The sequence below is a fragment of the Durio zibethinus genome, chromosome 3 (assembly GCF_047325235.1).
Source record: "Durio zibethinus cultivar Kanyao isolate XHJ-2024 chromosome 3, ASM4732523v1, whole genome shotgun sequence".
Classification (NCBI taxonomy): domain Eukaryota; kingdom Viridiplantae; phylum Streptophyta; class Magnoliopsida; order Malvales; family Malvaceae; genus Durio; species Durio zibethinus.
In genome coordinates, this window is record NC_143164.1 from 36,350,066 (window position 1) to 36,372,827 (window position 22,762).

General features: G+C 30.0%; 2 protein-coding genes across 2 annotated transcripts; both read right to left on the reverse strand.

Annotated features, from left to right (window-relative positions):
• Positions 1-415: 415 nt before the first annotated feature.
• On the reverse strand, positions 416-5,769 carry LOC111283356 (putative xyloglucan glycosyltransferase 6). The gene is made up of 5 exons (XM_022871837.2): positions 4,941-5,769; positions 4,401-4,709; positions 3,044-3,334; positions 2,849-2,962; positions 416-1,489 (listed from the first exon to the last, which is right to left on the reverse strand). The coding sequence occupies exons 1-5, from the start codon at positions 5,634-5,636 to the stop codon at positions 854-856; spliced, it is 2,046 nt and encodes a 681-aa protein (XP_022727572.1). The 5' UTR covers positions 5,637-5,769; the 3' UTR covers positions 416-853.
• A 10,560-nt stretch (positions 5,770-16,329) lies between these two features.
• Positions 16,330-19,544, reverse strand: LOC111283674 (transcription factor bHLH62-like). The gene is made up of 8 exons (XM_022872251.2): positions 18,356-19,544; positions 18,012-18,254; positions 17,848-17,913; positions 17,513-17,581; positions 17,349-17,420; positions 17,019-17,240; positions 16,801-16,900; positions 16,330-16,714 (listed from the first exon to the last, which is right to left on the reverse strand). Exons 1-8 carry the CDS (start codon positions 19,292-19,294, stop codon positions 16,677-16,679), a joined length of 1,749 nt encoding a protein of 582 aa, XP_022727986.2. The 5' UTR covers positions 19,295-19,544; the 3' UTR covers positions 16,330-16,676.
• Positions 19,545-22,762: the final 3,218 nt, after the last annotated feature.

Below are 22,762 nucleotides of genomic sequence, written 5' to 3' on the forward strand. Positions count from 1 at the left end.
CTTATTTAGTTTGTATTGTGTCGAATGGATACATGGGTCGAAAAAGACAGATTCCAAGTTGTGATAAGATTGACTAAAGTTGTGTTTGGGAAAATGAATTTGATTGCATATTTGAATGTGGGTAGGAGAAATTTCCTTTTTTTTTTTTTTTAAATAATTGGAAAAAAAATATTTTACATGGGAGGAAATAAGAGAAAATGTATAGTACTAATTTGGTTTTGAAAGACTACAATGGGCATACATCATCTATAATTATTCTGTTACAAATCAATCACATTTCCTAATTGAACAGGGTTATAAAAATTTAGTTGACAAAATATATGAAGACAATTGCTGGCTTGGTGCTGTAACCGTCTGTAATCCGTCAATTGGCTTTGAAATCCAACGTTTTGTTGTAATGAAAATACACCAGAACTCAGGCATGGAAATATCTGTTAAATTTTGATTAATAAGAATGGAACACCATCAATCAATTCTCAAAACTTGACATATATGGTAATGGTACACAATCTGTCTAACAAAATTAAAGAATAACGCCAATGACGCTTGTCTTGCTTCTCAATTGTACAATGTATTATAACACAAAATAAATCCGCGGGACGGAATTCCATCCTCCCACCCCTAGTTTTGAAGGTTCTCTTTAGATTTAACCAATGGCATGTCGCTTGGCAACCATAAAATATGTTATGGTAGTCCAATTAAGTATATAAATAGACCAGAAACACATACCATGCACAAACGAATGATCTGCTTCGAGCCACAGATAGGCTATTCAACACACAGCAATTGATTCAAAGCTAGGTCAGTGTGACCTGTATTTCAACTGAAACTCTCCCGGATAGTGTACGAACGGTTAACTCACCTGTTCTCCTATCAAATCGAGACCAACCACAAGGAAACTGATCCCTTGAAATAGTAGGAAGTAGAAGTGAATTCCTTGGGCTGACAACAAGCTTCTCACGGAGGCAGTTAACAAGATAAAAGCAAGTGCAAGTTCCTTCCTGTAGACACGATTTCTTCTGGTTTTTACGTTTTTCTTGGTTACTTCTAGTTTGCTAAGCTCTTCAAGGCCAGAATCTGAGGATGACCTGAGGAGACTAGTAGCTTCAACTAAAGTATCTGATTCCTTTTCATAGGCAACAAGGTCGGTCTCTGATGATCTCCCCAACTTTTTGGTAACTACCCATTCGTAAGAACTTCCAAACCGAAACAGTCCTGATATCATGGCATTGAACTTTGTCACTGACATTGTGTTTTCAAATAGAAGGTATGGGACTATGAAAGGGAACGATCGTGGTGCTGGAATGATATTCAACATAGACATAATTCCAGGGATATAGCAAACAACCCAGGCTGGTAGCTGAGCTTCTGGCAGGAACATTGTCAATGGGAGAATGATGCAGAACAGGGTGAACGAGTAAAAGGGCAGAATAAGCTTCCGTAGGAGAAAGAACAGAAATATCAAATTCGCTTTCTTGGCCATACTTACCTGGAATGTGGAAAGAAAATGAGATATAATGCAGAAAATTGAACTTTCAACCTTTATATTCATAAGAAAGATTACAAAACTCAATAACTAAATGATGCAAGGAAATTTTTACCATAAACCCAAACATACCACAAGCAATTTGATAAAAAGTTTTCATTTTTGCCACCGAGCATTTGGCCCAATCATAGGTTCATGTATTTCCCATGTTCAAAGAACCGGGCAAATCTCGTTTCCTCAATCAAGGAAATAAGAAAACCACACTGAAGTTTCCGTTATTCAAGATCCTGTTTGTGAAAAGGATTGAAGTTTGGTGACTACGAAATCTACTAACTTCCCCCATTAAATTCATTACGATTCAGAAATAATAAAATAAATAAAGATAAGATGGTAAGGGCTAGCAAAGTTACAAATGAAAGCAAGCAATTCTCAACATACTGTCCCATTTTTACTCATTAAGTATGAAGAGCCAACAAAAACTAAGATGAAATCCTAATAAAGCTTTATCTCACAAAAGATATTCTGAAAATTTATTTTCTGTTCAAGAATTCTTATTCAGGTAGTTCATACCATCCATACATAATGTTTTTATCTAAGATTTAAAATTTTCCATTACAACAATTCTACCACCCAGTCACACTTTTAGTCCACATTATGTATTTGAATTTATTTTCAGACACTAAAATTTAGATATCAATCAAAGAGGAATATGTGAATTGTTGGCATTAGGAATATAACGTACAAACAAATGAATACATTTAGTTTGGTAAATATGTAAAGAAGAAGTAAACAGTTCTATAATGATTAAATAGAAAAGGAATATTTGAGCAGGTTTTGAAATATAGATTATACCAATAAAAACAACCTTAGGAGAAGTTGATTGTACCAATCACTAAGATATAGTAAGGCTTACAGCTCTTCATAAAAACAAGATACAAAGAGGATAGCAGTTGACTCCTAAAGAGGATAGCAGTTGACTCCCACATAAGGATCAAGAATACAGCATTAAAAACCTTCCAGTGTGAAAGTGAGATATCATAGAATATTAATACATTTCAAAAGAGTAGAGAAAGTTTGAATGCTGATTTCAGAAATGGAATATATATAAATATATATAAAATATAAACAATGGCCACAAAAACCTTAAGATGTATTGGTTAAGATACATGGGATTTTGCTTAAATGTTTTCTTTCTGATAGAACACAATGGTTGGATTGTCCACAGAACTAAGGAAATCAATAAAACTTTTAGGTAATAGAGTTAATAAAGTAATATCCTAAAGGAGATATAATTTCTTTATGCATGAACAGTTCAATTTTTATGAAAACCACAAATATAATAGCGTTAAGAAACTTTCATACCTTAGACCGAAGTATGTCAAGGAAGCACAATCTGAACAACTGCATGGGACCTGAATGCCAGCGGTGCTGCTGTTTCTTGTATGCCTCATAGGACTCAGGTAGTTCACAAAGGCACTGCAGACAGATAAAAGTTAGCTCACTTTTTCTCTCTCTCAATTGGGGAAGGAAATTTGTACATGATAACATGTCACAGACCTTAACATCATTCAGATATACAAACTTCCATCCACAAAGGTGAGCACGAACAGCGATATCCATGTCCTCAACAGTTGTTCGTTCCAACCATCCACCACAGTCCTCAAGGGCCTTAATTCTCCACACACCAGCAGTTCCATTGAAACCAAAGAAGTTGATAAACACACCATTGACCTGCTGTTCAACCTCAAAGTGGAATGATAAATTTATGTTCTGCAATCTTGTAAGCAGGTTCTCATCCTTATTTACAAATGCCCACCTTGTTTGGACCAATGCTAGGTCATCATTCCCCTAGAAAAACAGGGAAACAAACCCTGATTAGATAGAAATGATAGGCAAATTAAAAAATCAAAATGGAGAAATAAAAAGGAAATATATATCTTTTACAGGAAATCAACCAGTACCCATGCAGATTTGAAATTAGGAAATCACTAAAAAGCTCTGGAGTTATATCATTCAATTAGCCAATTATGGGGGCACGTATTAAACTTCCTTGTGTTCGAAAGGTGGATTAGGTCTTGTTGAACCAGTTAAGTTAAAATTTATATATTACTATTAATAGGATAAGCACTGTATAGTAGCTGAGAAACGTTAAGCATTTAAAAAGCCAAATATGCTACTCAAGTGCAGCTCAATATGAAAGTTAAATTGGACACTAGGAAAAAGTGAAAATACAGGATTAAAACTCTGATCTCTAGTAGCATCCACATTGTTATCTAAGTCAGGTTTTGTACTGGTTTAATGCAAAGAAAGAAACAAATACATATACCTGGATGACCATGGGTTTGGTATGAATTGAACATCAGAGAAAAATCATCTTATGTGTCAAATGTCACTGGAATAAATATTAATGTCAAAGACTAACTCTGCTTGTGACAAATTGCAGTTATGCATCAACAAGGGTTATCTACATAACCAGATTGTAAACAAAGACCACATTGGCCACCAAGTGGGAATTGCTTGCTCACAACTGTAAACCATCAAACTGCCACATCGTTAACTTTTAACCACATGGTGTTTCTTATCTTGAACCTATAGCAACTACTCAGCTCAACTAAGCATTAATCTTAATCTTGTTCAAGTTAGCTTTATCTCAAACCAATGTCTATGATTATAATAAAGAAAAGGATAATCTAGCACAGCACACCAAAATTATGTTCAAAGGAGATGGCTAAAGGGTATGGACACAAAAACACAAAGAGCTCATAAACACACACAAACAAGAAGGAAAACTTACATAATTAAAATGGAAATTTAATGGAAATTTTCAATTGTAATATATTTCTCCACCTAGACATTAACCGTCAAACCTTCTTAATCCTATAGAGTTCTTAACAGATGTGAACTAAAATTTTACCTTGAAATAAGGAATGGTTTTCTTCAAGAAATCAGGTGCTGGCTGGAAATCCGCATCAAAAATAGCAACAAACTCATAATTTTTCACATAATCACAATTCATTGCAGATTTCAGGTTCCCCGCCTTGTAGCCAGTACGAATAAGGCGATGTCTATATAACATATGCACACCCCTTTGTTGCCATTTCTGTACTTCTGCCTTGATAAGGAGCTGAACATCTAAATCATCAGAATCATCCAAAACCTGTACCAGCATTCTCTCCTTTGGCCAGTCCATGATACAAACTGCTGCAATAGATTGTTGGTAAACCTGTGCACCACAAAAGTGAAAGTTTTGGGAATTACCAAGAACCCACAATCAAAAAATCATTAATTGTTTAAGTTCAAGTTATTTTGATCAATTCCTAAGTATATGGAAGGAAAGAAAAGACAAAATTCATTGGAATTTCAGGGAATTTGAGCCTTAAATCTACTAAAGAACTGAGTAAAAAAAAGTCATTTAATTTTTTTGCTAGGGATTGTGAAACCTACATCTGCTTACCTCCCTCTCATTGCACATAGGAATTTGCACTAACACCATTGGATAATCCTCTACATTGTCTCCTTCTACTGGCCCCACCGGATACTCCATGGCTACCGTTGGTTTCACCTTCCTAAACTTGATCCAGAAACATCCTAACATCAAGACCACACGATCCACCGACTGAATCAAGAAGAGCACTATACACACATTCGCCAAGCTCTGCAGCGGCGGCGCCAAGTAATCGGCTCTAATTTCGAGCCACTTGGCGTACACAAGCTCGACTGCCGCCTCTGCCGACGCTGCCGACGGTGGACTGAAATGCCATCCCTTGAAATACGCAACTAACTCCACACAAAGTAAAAGAAGCACCAGAAACAGAAAGAACTTTATAATACGGTAAAGCCTGGAAGCGGAGGAATCGGAAGGGGAAGCAGAGATTCGACGGTTTGCGGTACGGAGGAGGATAATGGAGGCGTTTGTGATCCACGCGAGGGAGTTAGCAAGCTGCTGGAATCTCAAAAGGCAAACCCAGGACAGCTGGCGTGCGCTTCTGGAGCGATCTTTCTCGGCCGTACGATCAGGATTGGGACTGCTGATCTCAACGGTTAGGAATCCGTTACTAGGATTACTACTTTCGTTCGTGAAAAGCCCGTGGTTCTTCTCCCTTTGCTTGTTCCACCATTCCTGAAACTCATAATTTGGCGCTCGAGACATAAATCACCAAATCAAAAATTAATAAATAAAAAAATCAAATCTGAATTAATTCAATGTCGACAAACAAGGAGATCTTTTCTCAGTTTTTTTTTTTCTTCCCTCTTCTGCTGTTTTCTTGTTTCTGTGTTTGGACGGAGAGAAAGGGGGGGAAAATCTAAATTTAGAGTAGACGAAACATGCCATGTGCGGGTTTTGTATTTCTTAAGATCAAATCCAGATTTCTGTTCTACACGCGCTAATCACGGATGCTGTGGCAATTGTAAGATTATGACGTGACATGAGCGTAGGTCCTTGGCGCGTCAGCTTGGTCTCATGAATGGAAGAAAAAACTAGTACTATAGTAACAGTAACAGTAACAATTGGTGGATGGATGATTGATCTCTCTCTGTCTGCAGATTTCTATAAAGCATCAGAGGTTACATCCACTTATGATTTTTTTTTTTAAATCAATGAAAATTTTTGTAAATGATTAAAATTTAAAATTTAAAATTTAAATGTAAAATATTTAAATTTGAATTTTTATAATTTTTTATACTAAAAATAAAATAATCTTTTCTACTCTTAAACTTCCTTCTACCACTTAAATTTTTTTTTTACTACACAATGTAATTTTTATTTCTATAGAATTACGAATTAAATTTTTAAAAATTATTTATAATTTTATTAAAAATAAAAAATGTAGTAGTAGTAGTAGTAAATTTTAAGCTAAACATGCATGTATAAATTTGTTTAAAAAATTTTTAAATTTAATTGTTGGATAATAATTTCAATCCATTTTTTTTTAATTACACTATTTTGCTGGATAAAAATGAAAATGATGAAGGGGTGTATAAAAAATAAAATTGAATTTAAAGAATTTAATATTCAAGTTAATTGACTAATATAATTACTTTTAAAATTAATTTTTTAAATTGGTTAGATTTTGTTGAACATTAAAATTATTGGAGACTATAGGTATAAGTAAGTAGAGCTTTCGATAAATCGTTTATAAATATATTCAATTTTTTTTGTTTATATTCATTTGTTAAGTTTAATAAATAATTTTAAACATTATTTGTGTGTTTTTTTATTAAACGAATTGGATATAAACAGTTGTCTGTTCGTTTATTTTATGTTCATAAACAAATTTTTTTATGGTTCATTTAAAATTTATTTATTTATTGTTCGTTTGTCGTATATCTACTATTCGTTTATAATAATAATAATAAAATTATATTTTTTTCTTTTATTTTAATTTTATTTTAAAGTTTGTTTATATTTATTTGAATTTGTTTATATTTATTTAAGATTTATTTATTTAAAAATTTTTATTATAATTTATTTATTATTCATAAATTATTTATTTATATATATTCATAAACACATTCGTTTAATATTTATAAATAAATTTATTTAATTTAATTAAATATATACGAATCAAATACAAATAATTTATTATTTAAATTAACAAATATAAACAAATAAAATAATTTTTTTAATAAACACAAACTATACACAATTATTTTTAAAAATAAATAAATAAATACAATCGTACATTTATTCGTTAATGTTCGCATCGCTGCTGGAGAGCAAGTCTATTAGAATTTTGGAGCATGCTCTCCTACCTGGCAAGTGACAGACTGACTTAAGCTGTCCGATAATGAAACGAAAATGATATAATTTGCCCTTTTCCGTCTTTTTCTTTTTTTTTTTTCATTATTTGAGCAGCCAACTATGTTTGTTAGGATTTGGACGTATTTTTGTTTTTACTATTTATAGTAGGCATTAATTGACTGCTTGTTAATTAGTTAATATATTATCGAAGTTGATATTTAAAAAATTTTTAAATTTAATTGTTGGATAATAATTTCAATCCGAAATTTTTTTTTAATCACACTATTTTGCGGGATAAAAATGAAAAAGGTGAAGGGGTGTACAAAAAATAAAATTCAATTTAAAGAATTTAATATTTAAGTTAATTGACTAATATAATTATTTTTAAAATTGGTTAGGTTTTGTTGAACATTGAAGTTGTTAGAAAGTATGGGTGTAAATAAATAGAGTTTTTGACGAATTATTTATGAATATGTTTAATTTTTTTCATTTATATTTGTTTATTAAGTTTAATAAACGATTTTGAACATTATTTATACATTTATTTATTAAAAAAATCGAACACAAAAAATTATTTGTTCGTTTATTTATGTTCACAAACAAACTTGTTTATAGTTCGTTTAAAACTTATTTATTTATTATTCGTTTGCTATTTGTTTATAATAATATTAATAAAATTATTTTTTATTTTTTATTTTAATCTTATTTTAAGGTTCGTTTATATTTATTTGTGTTTGTTTATATTTTTTTAAGATTTATTTATTTAAATTTATTTGATTATAATTTATTTATTATTCATGAATTATTTATTTATATATATATTCGTGAATATATTTATTTAATATTTATAAATAAACTCATTTAATTTAATTAAATAAATACAAATAACTTATTATTTAAATAAATAAACATTAATAAATAAAACAAATTTCTTAACAAATATAAATTAAATATAAATGTCTTTTTAAAAAATGGATATATATAATCATATATTCATTCGACAATATTCACAACTAGGGTTGACAACAGGTCAAATCGAAATAAATTTTTACTCGTCCCGAACTCGACCTAATTTTATAATAAAAAATTTAACATAATTTTTTTTATATTTTTTATACTTGATCTAATATTATATAAATCGTATTTGATCAAATCCGATCTGAAATTAATAAAATATTATTTTTAAAATATATAAAATATTATTTTTAAATATAAATATATAATTATATATAATTAAAAATTAAAAAATAATTTTTAATATAATATTAGATCGAATGAAATTTACTTAAAATTCAAATTTAATTTTTTTTTAATAATATCTTATCCAAAACTTAAATTTATTTTAAAAACATTTATATAATCAAATCGAATCAAAATCTATCATTCTCTGATTGAGCCAATCCTATTCGCAACGCCATTGGAGAGCAAGTGTGGTAGAATCTTGGAGCCTGTTCTCCTGCCTGGCAAGTGACAGACTGACTTAAGCTGTCTGATAATGAAACGAATATGATATTATTTGCCCTTTTCCCTTTTGTTTTTTTTCATTGTTTGACCATCCAACTATGTCTGTTAGGATTTGGACGTATTTTTGTTTTTACTATTTTCTTACTTTTCGTAATAGGCATTAATTGACTGTTTTTTAATTAGGTAATACGTTATAAAAATTACGAATTTGAAAATTTTTATACATAAAATATTTTTTTAATTAAATAAATAAAATTTTTTAAAAAATAATAATAGGCATTATCTAAGGAAAGAGGCCTATTTTGCAAAGTCAAATCTCAAAGCAATGCTTAATTAGGATCAACATAGATGCATACAACATTTTTTTTTCTTATGGTATATATATGAACTTCATTATTTTTAAGTTTCATTTGCAGTATATTTACTTTTGTGTTTCAAGATTTAAAAAAAAAAGTTAATTTGCATGAAATTTTAAAAAATTATAAATTCATTATTTTTTATTAAATTTGATGAAAATAATAAATTAAAGGAAACAAGTTTCTGTTTGCAATGTATTGAGCTGAAAATGAAGATGAAGCCACGCATCCGTGTAAATGAAAGTTGTGATATAAAATGTAAAAGCTTTTCTTTGTCATTCAAACCAATGTGATTCTTTTCAATCATACAATAATTAGTGTGACCAAGTGCTTTGCTAGGGGATAGATAGTCCCCCAAACTGTGGGTGGTAGGCCATAGGTTTCCCATATGGAGAAAAGGGAAAGACGAAACTTTTGAAGTACTTTTGATCTGAGAAGGTCTTTTGATCAATCTTACCAAACACAATTAAATGAAGTAAAATGGAGTAAAATTTTTATTTTTAAATTTAAAAAAATTTTAGGGAGATAAGAGTTTTTGATGTTTTATACTTTCTTCATTTTTAATATAGTAAAAAATATAAGACTCTGAAAAAAAATTTAATCAAATTAAAAAATCAGATAATAAAAAATTAAATTTTGAGATAAAATGATCCCAATTAAATGCCCACTTAACACATGGCAAATAAATAGCAACTAGACTGTATTATGTTTTCGATGGCTGGTTAAAATCCTTTTATCGCCTTATTTCGTTGTTTTGAGGTTCAAATCTTATTTAGTTAGGGTTTGGAATTTATTAATGTTTAGAGATATAAATGATATATTAATATTTATAAATTATTTAAATTTAATTTAAATAAAATTAAAATTTAATTATATTATTATCGAATTGAGCTTGATCTCAAATAATTTGATTTATTGATTGAGTAGAATTTAAATATTATTATTTTTAATTCGAATAATTCACGAATCAAATCGAATTTTTATTTTTAATATGTATTTATTATTTTAATTAATAAAATATTTTAAATTTGATTTAGAGTACAAATAATCGAGTTTTTATTGAATATAAGAATTAAGTTTATTTTTATATGTTAATCAAACTTAATCAAGCAAGTTCGAGTAGTTCAATTTTTATCTTAGATTGAGCTGAAATTAAAAAAATAAAACCCAATCGAATTATAGTCCAACTCGAGTTCAAACTTAATATTATATTGGTTCGAATTCGATCGATTACACCTCTATCAGTACTTCAATGAAAGTATGATCGAACTCTCTCATTATTACCATTTAAATCTAAATATCAATTCTATTAAGATTCATTCAACATAAAATTTTTCATTAAAATTTTTTTTCAATTGTAATTATAGTAAAAAATTTTTCAATTATAATTATAATAATAATTTTTTTTTTTTTTAATTTTACCAAAATCAATCTCCTCACGTTCAAATAGACCCTTAATGTTGTTAGGAACCTTCAATAGGATTCATGTGACTATGACTAACTTCATTTTTCATCTGACTCAATCCCAGTTTTAGATTTTTGCTATGGAAAACTCTAATTAATCATAACCTGAATCCAACAAAGGACACCCTTAATTGATGGCCGAGAACGAAGGATCTTCTGTATATACTTCATGTATTATCAGCAGGAAATGGAATCTTTAAATCGTGGAAATCAACTTTCTTCTCTTCCACCGTATTTTTCACTAATATTTCAGCTAATACTAATGGTCGTTTTCCAGGTACGTAAGCAAAGTTACAAGAGCTGGATGAGGAATAGAAGCACCGTGGAGTATTGTTTAGGCTGTAAGATGGGTTCCAAATCATAACAAGTTAACAATGGGAAAGACAAGAAATGAGTACGGATACCTGTCCCCAGGGGCTCCACGAATAAATAGAGGGTAGGGCAGTTTGGCTTTGGAGGGTAGATGAACAGCTTGATTTTCGTCCACATTAGCTACATTATTCGTAGCCAAGACCAAGAGCCCAAGATAATTATGAAACTGGTAGCATCGCAAGATTGTGGCGTCGAATGTACAGAGATGGATCGAACTGGAGCAGTAGGATGTTCATAGAAATAATTTCCATCAAAATTCACAAATCTAAAATCCACATCCTGTATCGATTCAACGTAACAAGGATTATTCCATTGTCTGTTATGAAGCAATCAGTAAATTCTGAAAGTGTCTTGAGCACCAGTTGCTGTCATCTTTTGGTAGATGTTGTTGGTTGTCCCGAAAAGTTTACTAGTAATAATGGAAATACGGAAATTTTATGCTGTTCTATGTCGGCAAGAAAATGGGTTTTTCTTTGCTTTTCTTGTTAAAGAGTGAGTACTGGTTGTTTCCATAAAACTACTTTCTCAGTTCAACAAATCAATCTCCTTTTGGTTGGTGCTTATCCATTTTCTGTAGTCAGACCCAGGAAGCAAAAATCCTGGGTGATGGCCTGGAGGCTGGAGCTGGATATATTGGGGCATTTACATGCCAACAAGTTTTTTGATCTTTAGATTTGTTATTGAGTTTTGTCCAACTAGCCCATTTGCTTCTCCATTATGGGCTTTGAAAGTTGTAGCCTTTGGATCACCTGATCAGACTTTCTGAGGAGCAAGTGGACTTGCCAATGGGTTTATCTGTATATAAAAGAAAGCCTTCTAGGCTGTGGCATCCTTGGTAGGTAATTGAGCCCAATTCATGTGTCAATTATATGAATTGACAGACATGCTCAACAGCCTTGGTAAACCTCCTACGGTTATATGAGAAGATAAGTCATTTACATTTGTAAAAATTCGGTTATTTATCTACAAAATTCTTCCCAAAAGTTAAAAACAAAAACAAAAAGGCTTGACCTAATTATCTCTTGCATCTATTGATATATTATTGAAGTTGATATTTAAAAATTACGGATTTAAAAAAATTTATGCATGTAATATTGTTTTAAATCACGCAAATAATAAGATAAAAAAATTTAAAGATAGATTAAAAATTAAAAACAAAACAAAACAAAATACTTGAAATGGAGTCCTTTTGGATGAAAAAAAAAGCCTTGGACTTACTTTTAGATCAAGAAGAAAAAGGGCAAAAGAAAGAGTGTCCACTTACAATAAAAATTGTTAATGGTATATATAATTTTTTTTTTCAAGAGTATGGATTGATAATATAAATATATATAATATTGATAAATTTATTAATTTTATCAATGAAATAATAATTAGAACAATTTTTAAGGATATTCAAGAAAAAATTATCACTTAAATTCTTTTATTTTACAAAATTTGGAAACCTCACTCTATATGTAAATCCGCCGATAAATATTGTAAAATATTATTTAATATGATAAAAAAACAACGCCGTTAATGAAACCATAAAAAAATTTATAAAAGCAAGAGAAAAATTATTGGTGAAAGATCTAAGTTTATTAATGTTTCATTTGAATGATCGATATAAAAAAAATCGTCATGTCATTTTGTTATTAAGCCCCTAAATGATAAAGTATAAGATTAGCATGTATGTTTATGTAGGCAGGTAAAAAGGTAAAATAACCAAGGGGATTGAATCTTCAAAGTAGGTTTCTAGGTCATAGGTTCATTGGACATCGTCCAAATTAGGTTACTTACCTACATGAATATCATGTAAATTTCTTTCTTAATTTGTTTTAGTTAAAGTTTCATATAAAAGCTAAGCTTTTAGAACATGCATGATACATCAATTTCTTTTATTATTTCTTACATTTTAAAACATTTTTATCTCCCTTTAATTAAATTTTGAGTTATAAAAAAAAAGGTTAAGTAAAATTTTCAACTTCTGACTATTGAGGTGTATTCCATTATAGACTAACTGAGAAATTGACTAAAGATAAGAAATTTAGATATCAAAAGTTTTTTTTTTAATTTTGGAAAAGAAATTTAGATTTTAATTTCATTCTTTTGAAAACCTCTTATCCCATAAAAAATTGAAAATGTCAAAGTGCTAAACATGACAAGCAAAAAATATATATTTAAAAATTATATAATATATCGACAATAAAATTTTTTAATTTCATAAATGAGATTAAAATAATGATATATGTTTTTTTTTAGTTATTTTAAAATTTTTTTAATATACACTGATAAAATATGTCACCAAAGATTAAAAACATCACTGACGATATTTTCACGAATCTAAAAGTAATTAAAAAGGAAAGAAAGTAAGTGGAAATCATTGGCGACACAAATACTAAAAACTTTCCACACGAAAAAAATTTGGGATCTTTTTGTGGCGAAGAAAGAAGCTTTGAAATGCAAGGAAAAACAAAAACACGTTTACAGTTGGAGAGCATGAAATAATGCCATATGGTTGGTGAAACAAATGATGGGGGGAAGGATTGTTTCTTCTTCTTTTTCATCTTCACAACCATTTTTTCCCTCCAGATTGAAGGAGATAAAAAAAAAAAAAAAACCCAACCACATATTGTTAAAATTAGTGCCCTAAAAAGTTTTCCAAAGGACAGGAAACAGAAAAAAAGGGTGATAAATTATGGATAATTACTTTGTTAATGGGAGTGGGACACCTACCCTAATCATAATCCATGTATATTATGCCCTTTAGGTTCCTAAAAAAATCTCATTTCCACCTATTAAAACATGGTTTTACTTGCTATTTCGGGGATTCGAATGGCTTTTTTTTAGTAAATTTAATTTTTTATTTAAATTCCAAAATTTATTATTCATTTTTTATATAAATTTTTTAAAAGAAATTTTGTATGCGTGTGAGCGATGTTTGTGCCGAGCACATGGATTTAAGGATTTGATTAAGACAAGTTACCAAAAATTTCCCTATAAAAACTTAGATCAGTCGAGGCATAATGCTAGGCCTTGACGCATTAGAAAGGAGAGGGATTTATGAAATGGATTGCAAGCAAACAAAAACAAAACAATATAATAGTGATAGCATCAATGACACAATAATGCTTAATGCAAAACAGTGCTCTTCAAGACATGTCTCTTTCCCTTTTATGTTTTCCTCCTACTAGGAAAATGTTGATGTGACCATGTCTCTTCATAGGTTTTTGGAGAACATTTTTGCTAAATTTTCTAATCTTATGTTTCACATTAATTTTCCATCAACATTAATCAAATCTCAAGTCATCTACATGATTATAAACTAGTGTAATGTTATGGAAAAAAAAGTAAAGAAATGCAACAATATTGTGCTCTTTGCATTTGCACTAATTCATATATAGTTGCATTTACTTCATTATTTTTAACGAAAGAAGTGACAACATGAGTAGAGATGACAATCCAATCTTTTCTTGACAGGTTTTAATCCGATTCAATCTTATAAAATTTTTCTTTTAAATCAAGTTTCAAGTTTGGTTGAATAATAGTAACAAAAAAATTGATGTTAAGTTTTAGGTATACTCGTTCTGATTTGATTTAGTATATATATAAAAAATTATTTTTTAAATTATTTATTTAGTTTTATATTTATATTAAAAATAATATTTTATTAATTTTTAATCGGATCAGATCAGATATAATGTCTGGTAAGGATCGAGTATTATAAGTATAAAGTTGAGTTAGATTTGAAAATGAGCAAAAATTATCTCGACCCAATCTGATCTGTTGTCATCACCAAACATGAGAGTAGAAAATGAGATTATAAATGTTAAAATTTGAAACTAAAATATATTAAATATTATTTTTTAAAGATAATTACATGAACCAACGAAATCGAGTTTTGAATTTATATTTATTTTATTATTGATTAATAAATTATAAAAGATGAAGAGATTCGAACTGTATTTTTTAAAAATAAATTTATTTACCATCTCCGGTGATGGAGCCAAATTTTTTGAAAGCCATTAAGTCTTAATTAATAAACATCATTTTCCCTTAACAAATTAGGGGCTAAAATCTTGGATAAGAGTGACCTTACTCTGAATCAATTTCAGCCCTACAACATATTCACCACCTAACTGAAGGGATATGCCAGCAGGAAATCATTTTCTGATGTCACTTTCAATTTTAATGAAATGTTGAAGTAACATTGGAATTTAAAAGGTAGCCTCATATAAACTTTTCTATGGAAACATCCAATCTTTGGAAAAAGAGCTAGTCTTTCTCATTTTCTGAATTAAATGGATTAATGGATGCAGATGGACACATTTTATTGTTGTTAATTAGGAGTTATTGGCAGTTGAATTTTTGTGACAAAATGATAATTATCTCATATTTTAGATATTGTCTTAAATTATCACATTATTTTTTCCTGACATTTAACAGTCATTTGGCAGAATTAATCCAAAATGATAATTGAAAGCAAAAAAGAAAAGAGATTAAAGATTGACAAAATTCAATCCCTAGACACGTCGCTAAATGATTCGTTCTTTTTTTAACTTTTCAGCGACAAGACTGTCACATGAACATCTTCCATTGCTATTTGTTTTTACAACTGCTCTGAACACAAAACACAAAGCGCCACATTAAAAGCATCTTTCCGGTGATTAAATAAAGCCTAATCTGCAAACCAATAATTGACCTTTGAATTTTAAAAAAATCACAATAATGGCTACAACCCCTGAAATCTTTTGTTTAAGCCCCAGAATTTGGATTTTTAGTAGCAACCTCAAAAAAAAAAAAAAAAAAAAATTGACTACCCATTTTGTTTTTTTAATGACCTCTTTCCAGAACTCCACTACAATTATAACTTTTCTTCTGATTAAAAAAAATTGAAAGTTGGTGAGATTTCAAAGCTCAATGATTCATTTGGTCTAGTCAGAATGTCACCATTGCCATCCTGGGATTCTTTTGATGCAGAAATGTAGAATTAATTGAAAAGAAAAAGTATAATTAAAGGGGGTGGTTGTAACTTATAATCTTTTATCTGTGCTTGAATGAAATGATTTTTGGTTCTGTCACAGTGAAAAAGAAAAATAAAAGGATCAGATCAGAAGCTTCTGTTTTTGGTTAATCTATGAAAATTACAGGACACCCTCCCCGGGGGGAAATTGCCAGGAATCATGGGTTGACACTTGACCCCAGCTCTGCAAATCACTCTAATTAGACTTTTTTGAGAGAGCAGAAAGTTTCCCCCAACAACTACAGCTGGTTAACACCAGTAAGGATCAAATCCACCATATTACGCATCTAACAAGGCTCAAAATTGATGGAACAGAAATTTAATTCAATTGATTTATTAAAGTGACATTCAACATTTTTAAGCCGTAACCTTTTTTATAAAAAAAAAAAAATTATGTCCCAAATTAATAAAGCTGGCTGTCCATTAGCGTAGAAAATGAAAGCTGCTAGGAAAGTGAAACTCTTTATATCTAATTAGAATTAATTAATACTATATCTTACAATGTTGGTGCTTCTGCTATAACATCATTGCACCTGGAATACACAAATTTTACAGTGGGTAAGAAAAATCCACAAAAAAGAGTTAGAAGAAGACAAAATTATTAATAAAACCCACAAATAAGATAAAAAATATAAGGGGTGAAAAAGGGAAAGAATCCTTCTCTTTAAACCTAAGCATAATTGGCTAGTACTAGTAGTTCATGCACTGGTCCATATTAAATTCCTTGTATATACATGCATCAGCCTTTCTCTCCTTTTTGACCTTTAATCCAGGACCAAAGAAAGGTTGTTACAGCTCGACTTTCATGTGGGATACTTGATTTGACCCTGCATTACAAGAGTAATCATCAATTAATCAATCAATCTGCTATAAAAGGTTTATTGATTTTATTAGGGACATTAACTTTGCTTACCCTGGAAGGTTTCTGACTGTAATGCCATTTCCTGGCTGGGATTCTGGCCAAACCCCATTTGAACTATGGTTTGCAGGTCACCCTCACAGAATGTTGGGTACTGAAGATAGTTTATACAGGCAAATTTTACACATTTAGATCTAGGAAATGGAAAGAAAAGGATGGAAAAACTCATTGATCTCTACACTTTTTTGGTGGAACTAAGAAAATGAGATTACCTGAGGGATAGTTTCTGTAAACTGGGTAATTGAAGGTAAATGGCTGTTAATGTTGGGGCATATTCCAGTCTCTAATGGGTCCATTGAGCCTTGAGTCATTGTCCCATTAGAAATATTGCTATGTAGTGCTGGATTTTGCTGGGGATGGTGCCCAAAAATGGCTGATGCCGAGGAATCCATTGGGAATATTGGAAGTGGCAAAGTGGCTTTTGGTTGAAATATCTGCAGAAGAACAAAAAAAAGAGGTAATCCCAATTCAAAGAAATGAAAAATTAGTCACCAGAGAAAAGAATATATAAATAAACTGTTGGCATAAGAGCTTAGACTTACATCCTTTGACATTAAACTATCCACGTTAAAATCCAGCCTGGTATTCACTGAAGCTAACCTCATTGAGAGGAACTGCAAATAAAAACATATCATAACCATTAGTCAAGAAAACTTTTATCCGAAGAAATTGATCACCACACGTTCATTAATATAGGTTAATCTACCTCAACTTGTCGCTGCAATGATTGAACGTAGTTTATAATTTCATCCAGCATTAGGGCTTTTCCAGTGACCTACAATTTGAAACACAAGACCATTATATTTAAGAATTACTGCAATAATTTTTACCAAATCCATTTTTTTTATAAAGAAGGCTGCAGCCTGGAAAATAATTGCAGGTGCTGGGATTCGAAACCTCAATGCCACCTGTTAAATATGACTGTATGAACTAACTGAAATAGTATGAACTAATTGAAATAAGCTGTTCATCGTTCACATAAACCACTCCTTTTGTTTTTACTTCGTTTACAATTTTCCAAATTTATGACAAATTCCAGACCTTGTTGCAACCAGGAACAAGATTTTGCAGAAGCTTCATTCTCTCACTGATTTTCTCTCTACGGACCTGACAAAAGTGACAGATATAGCAAATGTTAATGCAAGAAACGCCAACAGCTGATTCTTGAATATTTTGAATTGAGAAATGTGAATTATAGTTCTCACTCTTTCAGCTAAACTATGGCTGTCAGTGGCTTGACCCCTTCTTGCTCTAACATGAATATAGTCCCTGGAAGGTTCGGGAGGCTTTGTGTTATTATTATTATTAGTCTGGTTCTGTTTCTCATCCCCTGCATTTCTATTGCTTCCTTTTGCTTCTTCCTCTGCTTTAACAAAGTCATTTTCATTTCCGTTGCTTTCTGTTGACTTGCATCGCTTCTCATTTGATTCTTCGTTGGGTTCAGACACCTGGGAATGGATAATTGCTGAATGTCAAAAGGAACAATCCTCTATAAAATCTACAGTTGGAATTTTGAGACTTTGAAGTTAGAGCTCTTTCAACTCTATACCTTTGCAGCATTTGCTGATGCGGGTGCTGACGTTTCCTTTGTTTTTGCTTTTGGAACCGCCTTCCTTTTCCTTGAATATGAATCTTTCGAAGCTTTGAAACCAGGATCAACATTGGGATTTTGTTCGCAAACTGTGGATTCGTCTTGAGAATTGGCTAATTCGGATCGATCCTGCAATGGAGAATTTTTGTTGGTCCCTTGAACAGCACCAACTTGAGATCCCATTGCCTTTAGAGAAGGGCTACTCGAAATACGCGGTAGATTGGCATTTGCTGTCAATGGATTAGATCTGTAAGCAGGTATTTCAGTGTTGTTGTTGAGTCCAAATTGACTTGTTCGACCATTGAAACTCCTGCTTCCAAAGCAAGAGAACTTTGCTGCTCTCTCTGCGAATCCTGGATCAGCTGAGAATTCTGCCACACTGGAATTCAACCCCATTGATTTTCCCAAACTGGGAAGCTTCTCTTTAATCAAACTATCCATCATTGGAAAGTTTAATTTAGGAGGAGAATTCAATGGAGTGCTATAACAAGAAGTGTTTGTACTGTTGTTTCCATTGATGTAAGAAGCCAACAATGGCTGAGAATGTGGGGAGATCTCACCAGAGTTACCAATACTCCCCAATTTGCCTATCAATTCCCTGATCATAAAGCTCTCATTGGAGATATTGGAATTTGATGCTGCTGGGGAGGACACCATTGAACTCAGCGCTGAGTCAAACTGTAGACCATAATCTGTTGATTTTTCCCAGTTGGTAATCAGGAAACAATCTTGAGACCGATCAGGGGAAGAAGAATTCAGCTCTGTTGCCTCAATTTCCATGGCTGAAGACAGGGACTGCCAAGCTGAAATTGGCGCTGAATATGATAAAGACGGTCCAAACTGCAATGGCGGTGCAGCTAGTGGGATTCCTGCATTAAGGAAAAACTGGTTCTCCATTGAAGAAACTTAGTTCAATGTGACAAATCCAGATCAAGAATTGGAAATTTAAAAAACAAAAAAGTCCCAGTTTGATAGTTTTAACTTTGGATTCTTTATATTTCCAAAAGAGAATAAGTGAAAGTTGAGTGGAAATGGATCAATTGTGGGCTCAAAATGATTGCATTTCTTTTTTATAGAATAGAGGTTAGGGAAAGAGGTGGTTAGAGGAAACGGAAGGAAGATGATATGTTTGGTGTAGAAATGCTATGCAAGAGAATTAAGCAAAGAAAGTGAGAGAGGGAAAGGGGAAGTTTTGGGTTGGGCTGCAATGGAGTTTTATAGATGTAGAAGAAAGGCTATTGCTCGACCTTTTTATTTTTTATTTTTAAAATATTACATAAGGATTCAAAAAATTTTATTCTAGTCGGATTTAATGAATTTATAAAAAATTATTTTTTCTTGATTTCTCAACGAATTAAAATTCAAACAACAAAAAAATAATATATTTTTTATCACATGAATCAATTATTCGTTAATTTTTACAATGATGTATGTACTAGTAATATTAATATATTAAGCAAATTTTTTTCTTGATCTTTCCCCCTTAAAAGGCGGAGAAGGGAGGGTGTTGCCGGGCCTTGAACGTCAAAGCACCAAAATGTCCTTTCCCTCTCTTGAAATTCTCAAGTCTCCTCGAACCCGCCATTCATGAATCCTCTAGGAAGTCCTCCATGGTTTTTCACTCGAAAGCTGGCCTTTAGCCACAGATTTTAACTGGGATTGGGATTGACTTGTACTTCTAATTATACAACTGGTTTTTCTTTATATATATATATATATATATATGGATAAGAAATTTTAACCAATTATATACAAAATTCATGCCAACATTAAAAACGATTATTATACTTTGATGAAAAATCTTATTTGATGATGCTTACATTTCTTGGCTTTTTTTCATTAGTCAATTTACAAACTTGTTGATTGTCAAATCAAAATATTTTATTTATTTTTACATTTATTAATAAAAAATAATATATGTATATTCGAATGATTGAATACGAATAAAAATTTATGATGAATTTTGAAATTTGATTCGTGAAAATATTTTCAAGTAAAGTGAAATGAAATGAATGAAACTATTTTATTAAATAATATATGTTGAAGAAACAAAATGGTTAAAACCGACACGGCATGGCATGATTTCTAATGTAGACAATGAACAGTAATATCACCATTTTGCAGGTTAAGGAAAGCTTGAAAAAAACTATTATTTAGAAGTTTTGGCACCGCTGCATGGGTCATGAAAGGCCAATTCCTACATGCATTAACGCCCCTTGGCCCCGGAGACCATGGAGAAATGGGTGTGAATAGGAGAGCATCAAATGATCAACCTACCCTGTATAGCATGGCAGTGGCTGAATCCTCATCTCATTGCCACTCTTCAACTTACTATCTATGCCTTAAAATGCTGCAACAGTTAAATTTAATAATTCATATATTTATGTAATATAAAATATTAATAATTTATATATTCATATTATATTTGATATTAAAATAATATATCACAAATTATATCAATAAAAAATATATAATATTTTTTTTTATTTTGTTAAATTTATTTATAATTTTTGTTAAAAGTTTACATCGAATTATTTTTATATATTTTATTCTTATTAATTTTATATTATGTTATTATATTATATTTACGATTATCAGGTCTAACCACGATGCAATTTCATTGATTGTTTTTTACTTCAAATTTACAAATTTTTTTGTATGAAATTTTCATCTTCTTAAGAGGATAATCTTTTATTTCATGATCCCACTTGTCATTTACAACACAAATGGAAAATGCATTTTGCAATTACAAAAAATAATTATAATATTTTTACTACATGATGTAAAAGAATAGATTGTAATTTTTATTTGGACTCGAAACTTTGTCTAATTAATTTATATAATTATTTTTAAAAAATAAAATCTAATAAATTAAAAATTTTAAAGTCAAACACTTACAATTTCATCTTTATTTTTAAATTAATATATTTTTTAATTGTAATCTCAAATTCTTTTGTGAACAATTTTCAAATTTCCCACTTCGGTTAAACAAGTTAAATAGTTTTATATTTGAGAATCATTGGAGACAGCACAGGGGTTGGGTGGTTTAAAAGTCAGAGTAAATTAAATAAATAGTGGAAGCAAAATCTATAACTTGGAAAAAAAAAAAAAATTTAATAACAAATACTTCATGTTTAGTTGAAGTCAAATCATTGCATTAAATTCGTACCTTGCCGGTTAACTCGGCTTTGGTCGGGTTCACATAACAGACTAACTAAACACTTTGCTTGAGGGAAAAAAAATCTTGAATTACTTAAGGCTCAATTACTTATAATTAAAATATTTATTGGTTTAGTCGCATCGATTAAGATGATATTTAAAGAAACATAATTTAATTATAATAATTTTTAATTTAGTAAAAATAATACATTAAATATAAAAAAAATTTAAATAATATTTTTTAAAAACCATAATTTAAAATAAAAATTAATTAATTTTTTGAATTAATTTTTAAATTTTTTAAATAACATTTTTAATTAAAAATAATAATAATTCGAATTAAATTTAATTTGATTTTTTTATAATAGATAAAATTATGAAATCGTACTTTCACACGATTTGATTTAAATATAATATTATCTATTCATTTCACTGTTTTTTTAAATTTAATATTTTATATATTATTTTAATATAATTTTTAATATATTTAAATAAAATTATGTATAAAATGATTATTTTTATTTTATAAAAATTCAAAAAAAAATAAAATTAGTACAAATATATAATTCAATTTAATTTTTTTTCACTTTTTAATTCAAATTTCAATCCAAAATTAATATATATATTTATTTATGTAATATTCAAATTTAATTCGATTCAAATAAAAAAATTTATTTAAATCAAACCAAACAACTTCAAATCAATTTTTAATTTTTTAAAAAAAAAATTTCATCCTTATTTTTAACTATTTTAAATAGTACCTATAGACACCGATCCAATTTTTTTACAATTTTATTACCCACCACGTTTGGCTTTGGCAAATTGGTAAACTTCATGATGAGAAATGCTGGATTTGCAATTCCACAAATCCCTTTCTTTAATCCCAATGCTAAAGGGTTGTTGATGACAATGGTTTGCCTTTGGCTAGGGCAAAAAATGATCAGGTGGTCCATTGCCCCTAACATTTTACTTGGTACAAAGCAAGCAAATCCTTCATTATGTGTCTCGTATTTTGAAAAATAATCTTATTGAAACTGTCCTAAACCTAAAGCTAGTATTGATAGGTCCTACATCTAACTACATATAAACAACATGCTTGATGGTATATTTGATCCAGAATGTTAAGAAATCAGAATTTGTCTGGTCCAAAAGTGGTTATAAACTTCAAATACAAAAAAAAAAAAAAAAAAAAAACTTTGTCATTTA

Excerpts from the sequence above, each read along its gene's own strand:
- LOC111283356 (XM_022871837.2), bottom strand. The coding sequence starts at position 5,636 with ATGTCTCGAGCGCCAAATTATGAGTTTCAGGAATGGTGGAACAAGCAA. Across the intron at positions 2,963-3,043 it reads TATATCTGAATGATGTTAAG|TGCCTTTGTGAACTACCTGA; the intron begins GTCTGTGACATG and ends ATCTGTCTGCAG. Across the intron at positions 1,490-2,848 it reads TTGACATACTTCGGTCTAAG|GTAAGTATGGCCAAGAAAGC; the intron begins GTATGAAAGTTT and ends TCCACATTCCAG.
- LOC111283674 (XM_022872251.2), bottom strand. The coding sequence starts at position 19,294 with ATGGAGAACCAGTTTTTCCTTAATGCAGGAATCCCACTAGCTGCACCG. Across the intron at positions 17,914-18,011 it reads GCCATAGTTTAGCTGAAAGA|GTCCGTAGAGAGAAAATCAG; the intron begins GTGAGAACTATA and ends CACTTTTGTCAG. Across the intron at positions 16,715-16,800 it reads ACAGTCAGAAACCTTCCAGG|GGTCAAATCAAGTATCCCAC; the intron begins GTAAGCAAAGTT and ends CTTGTAATGCAG.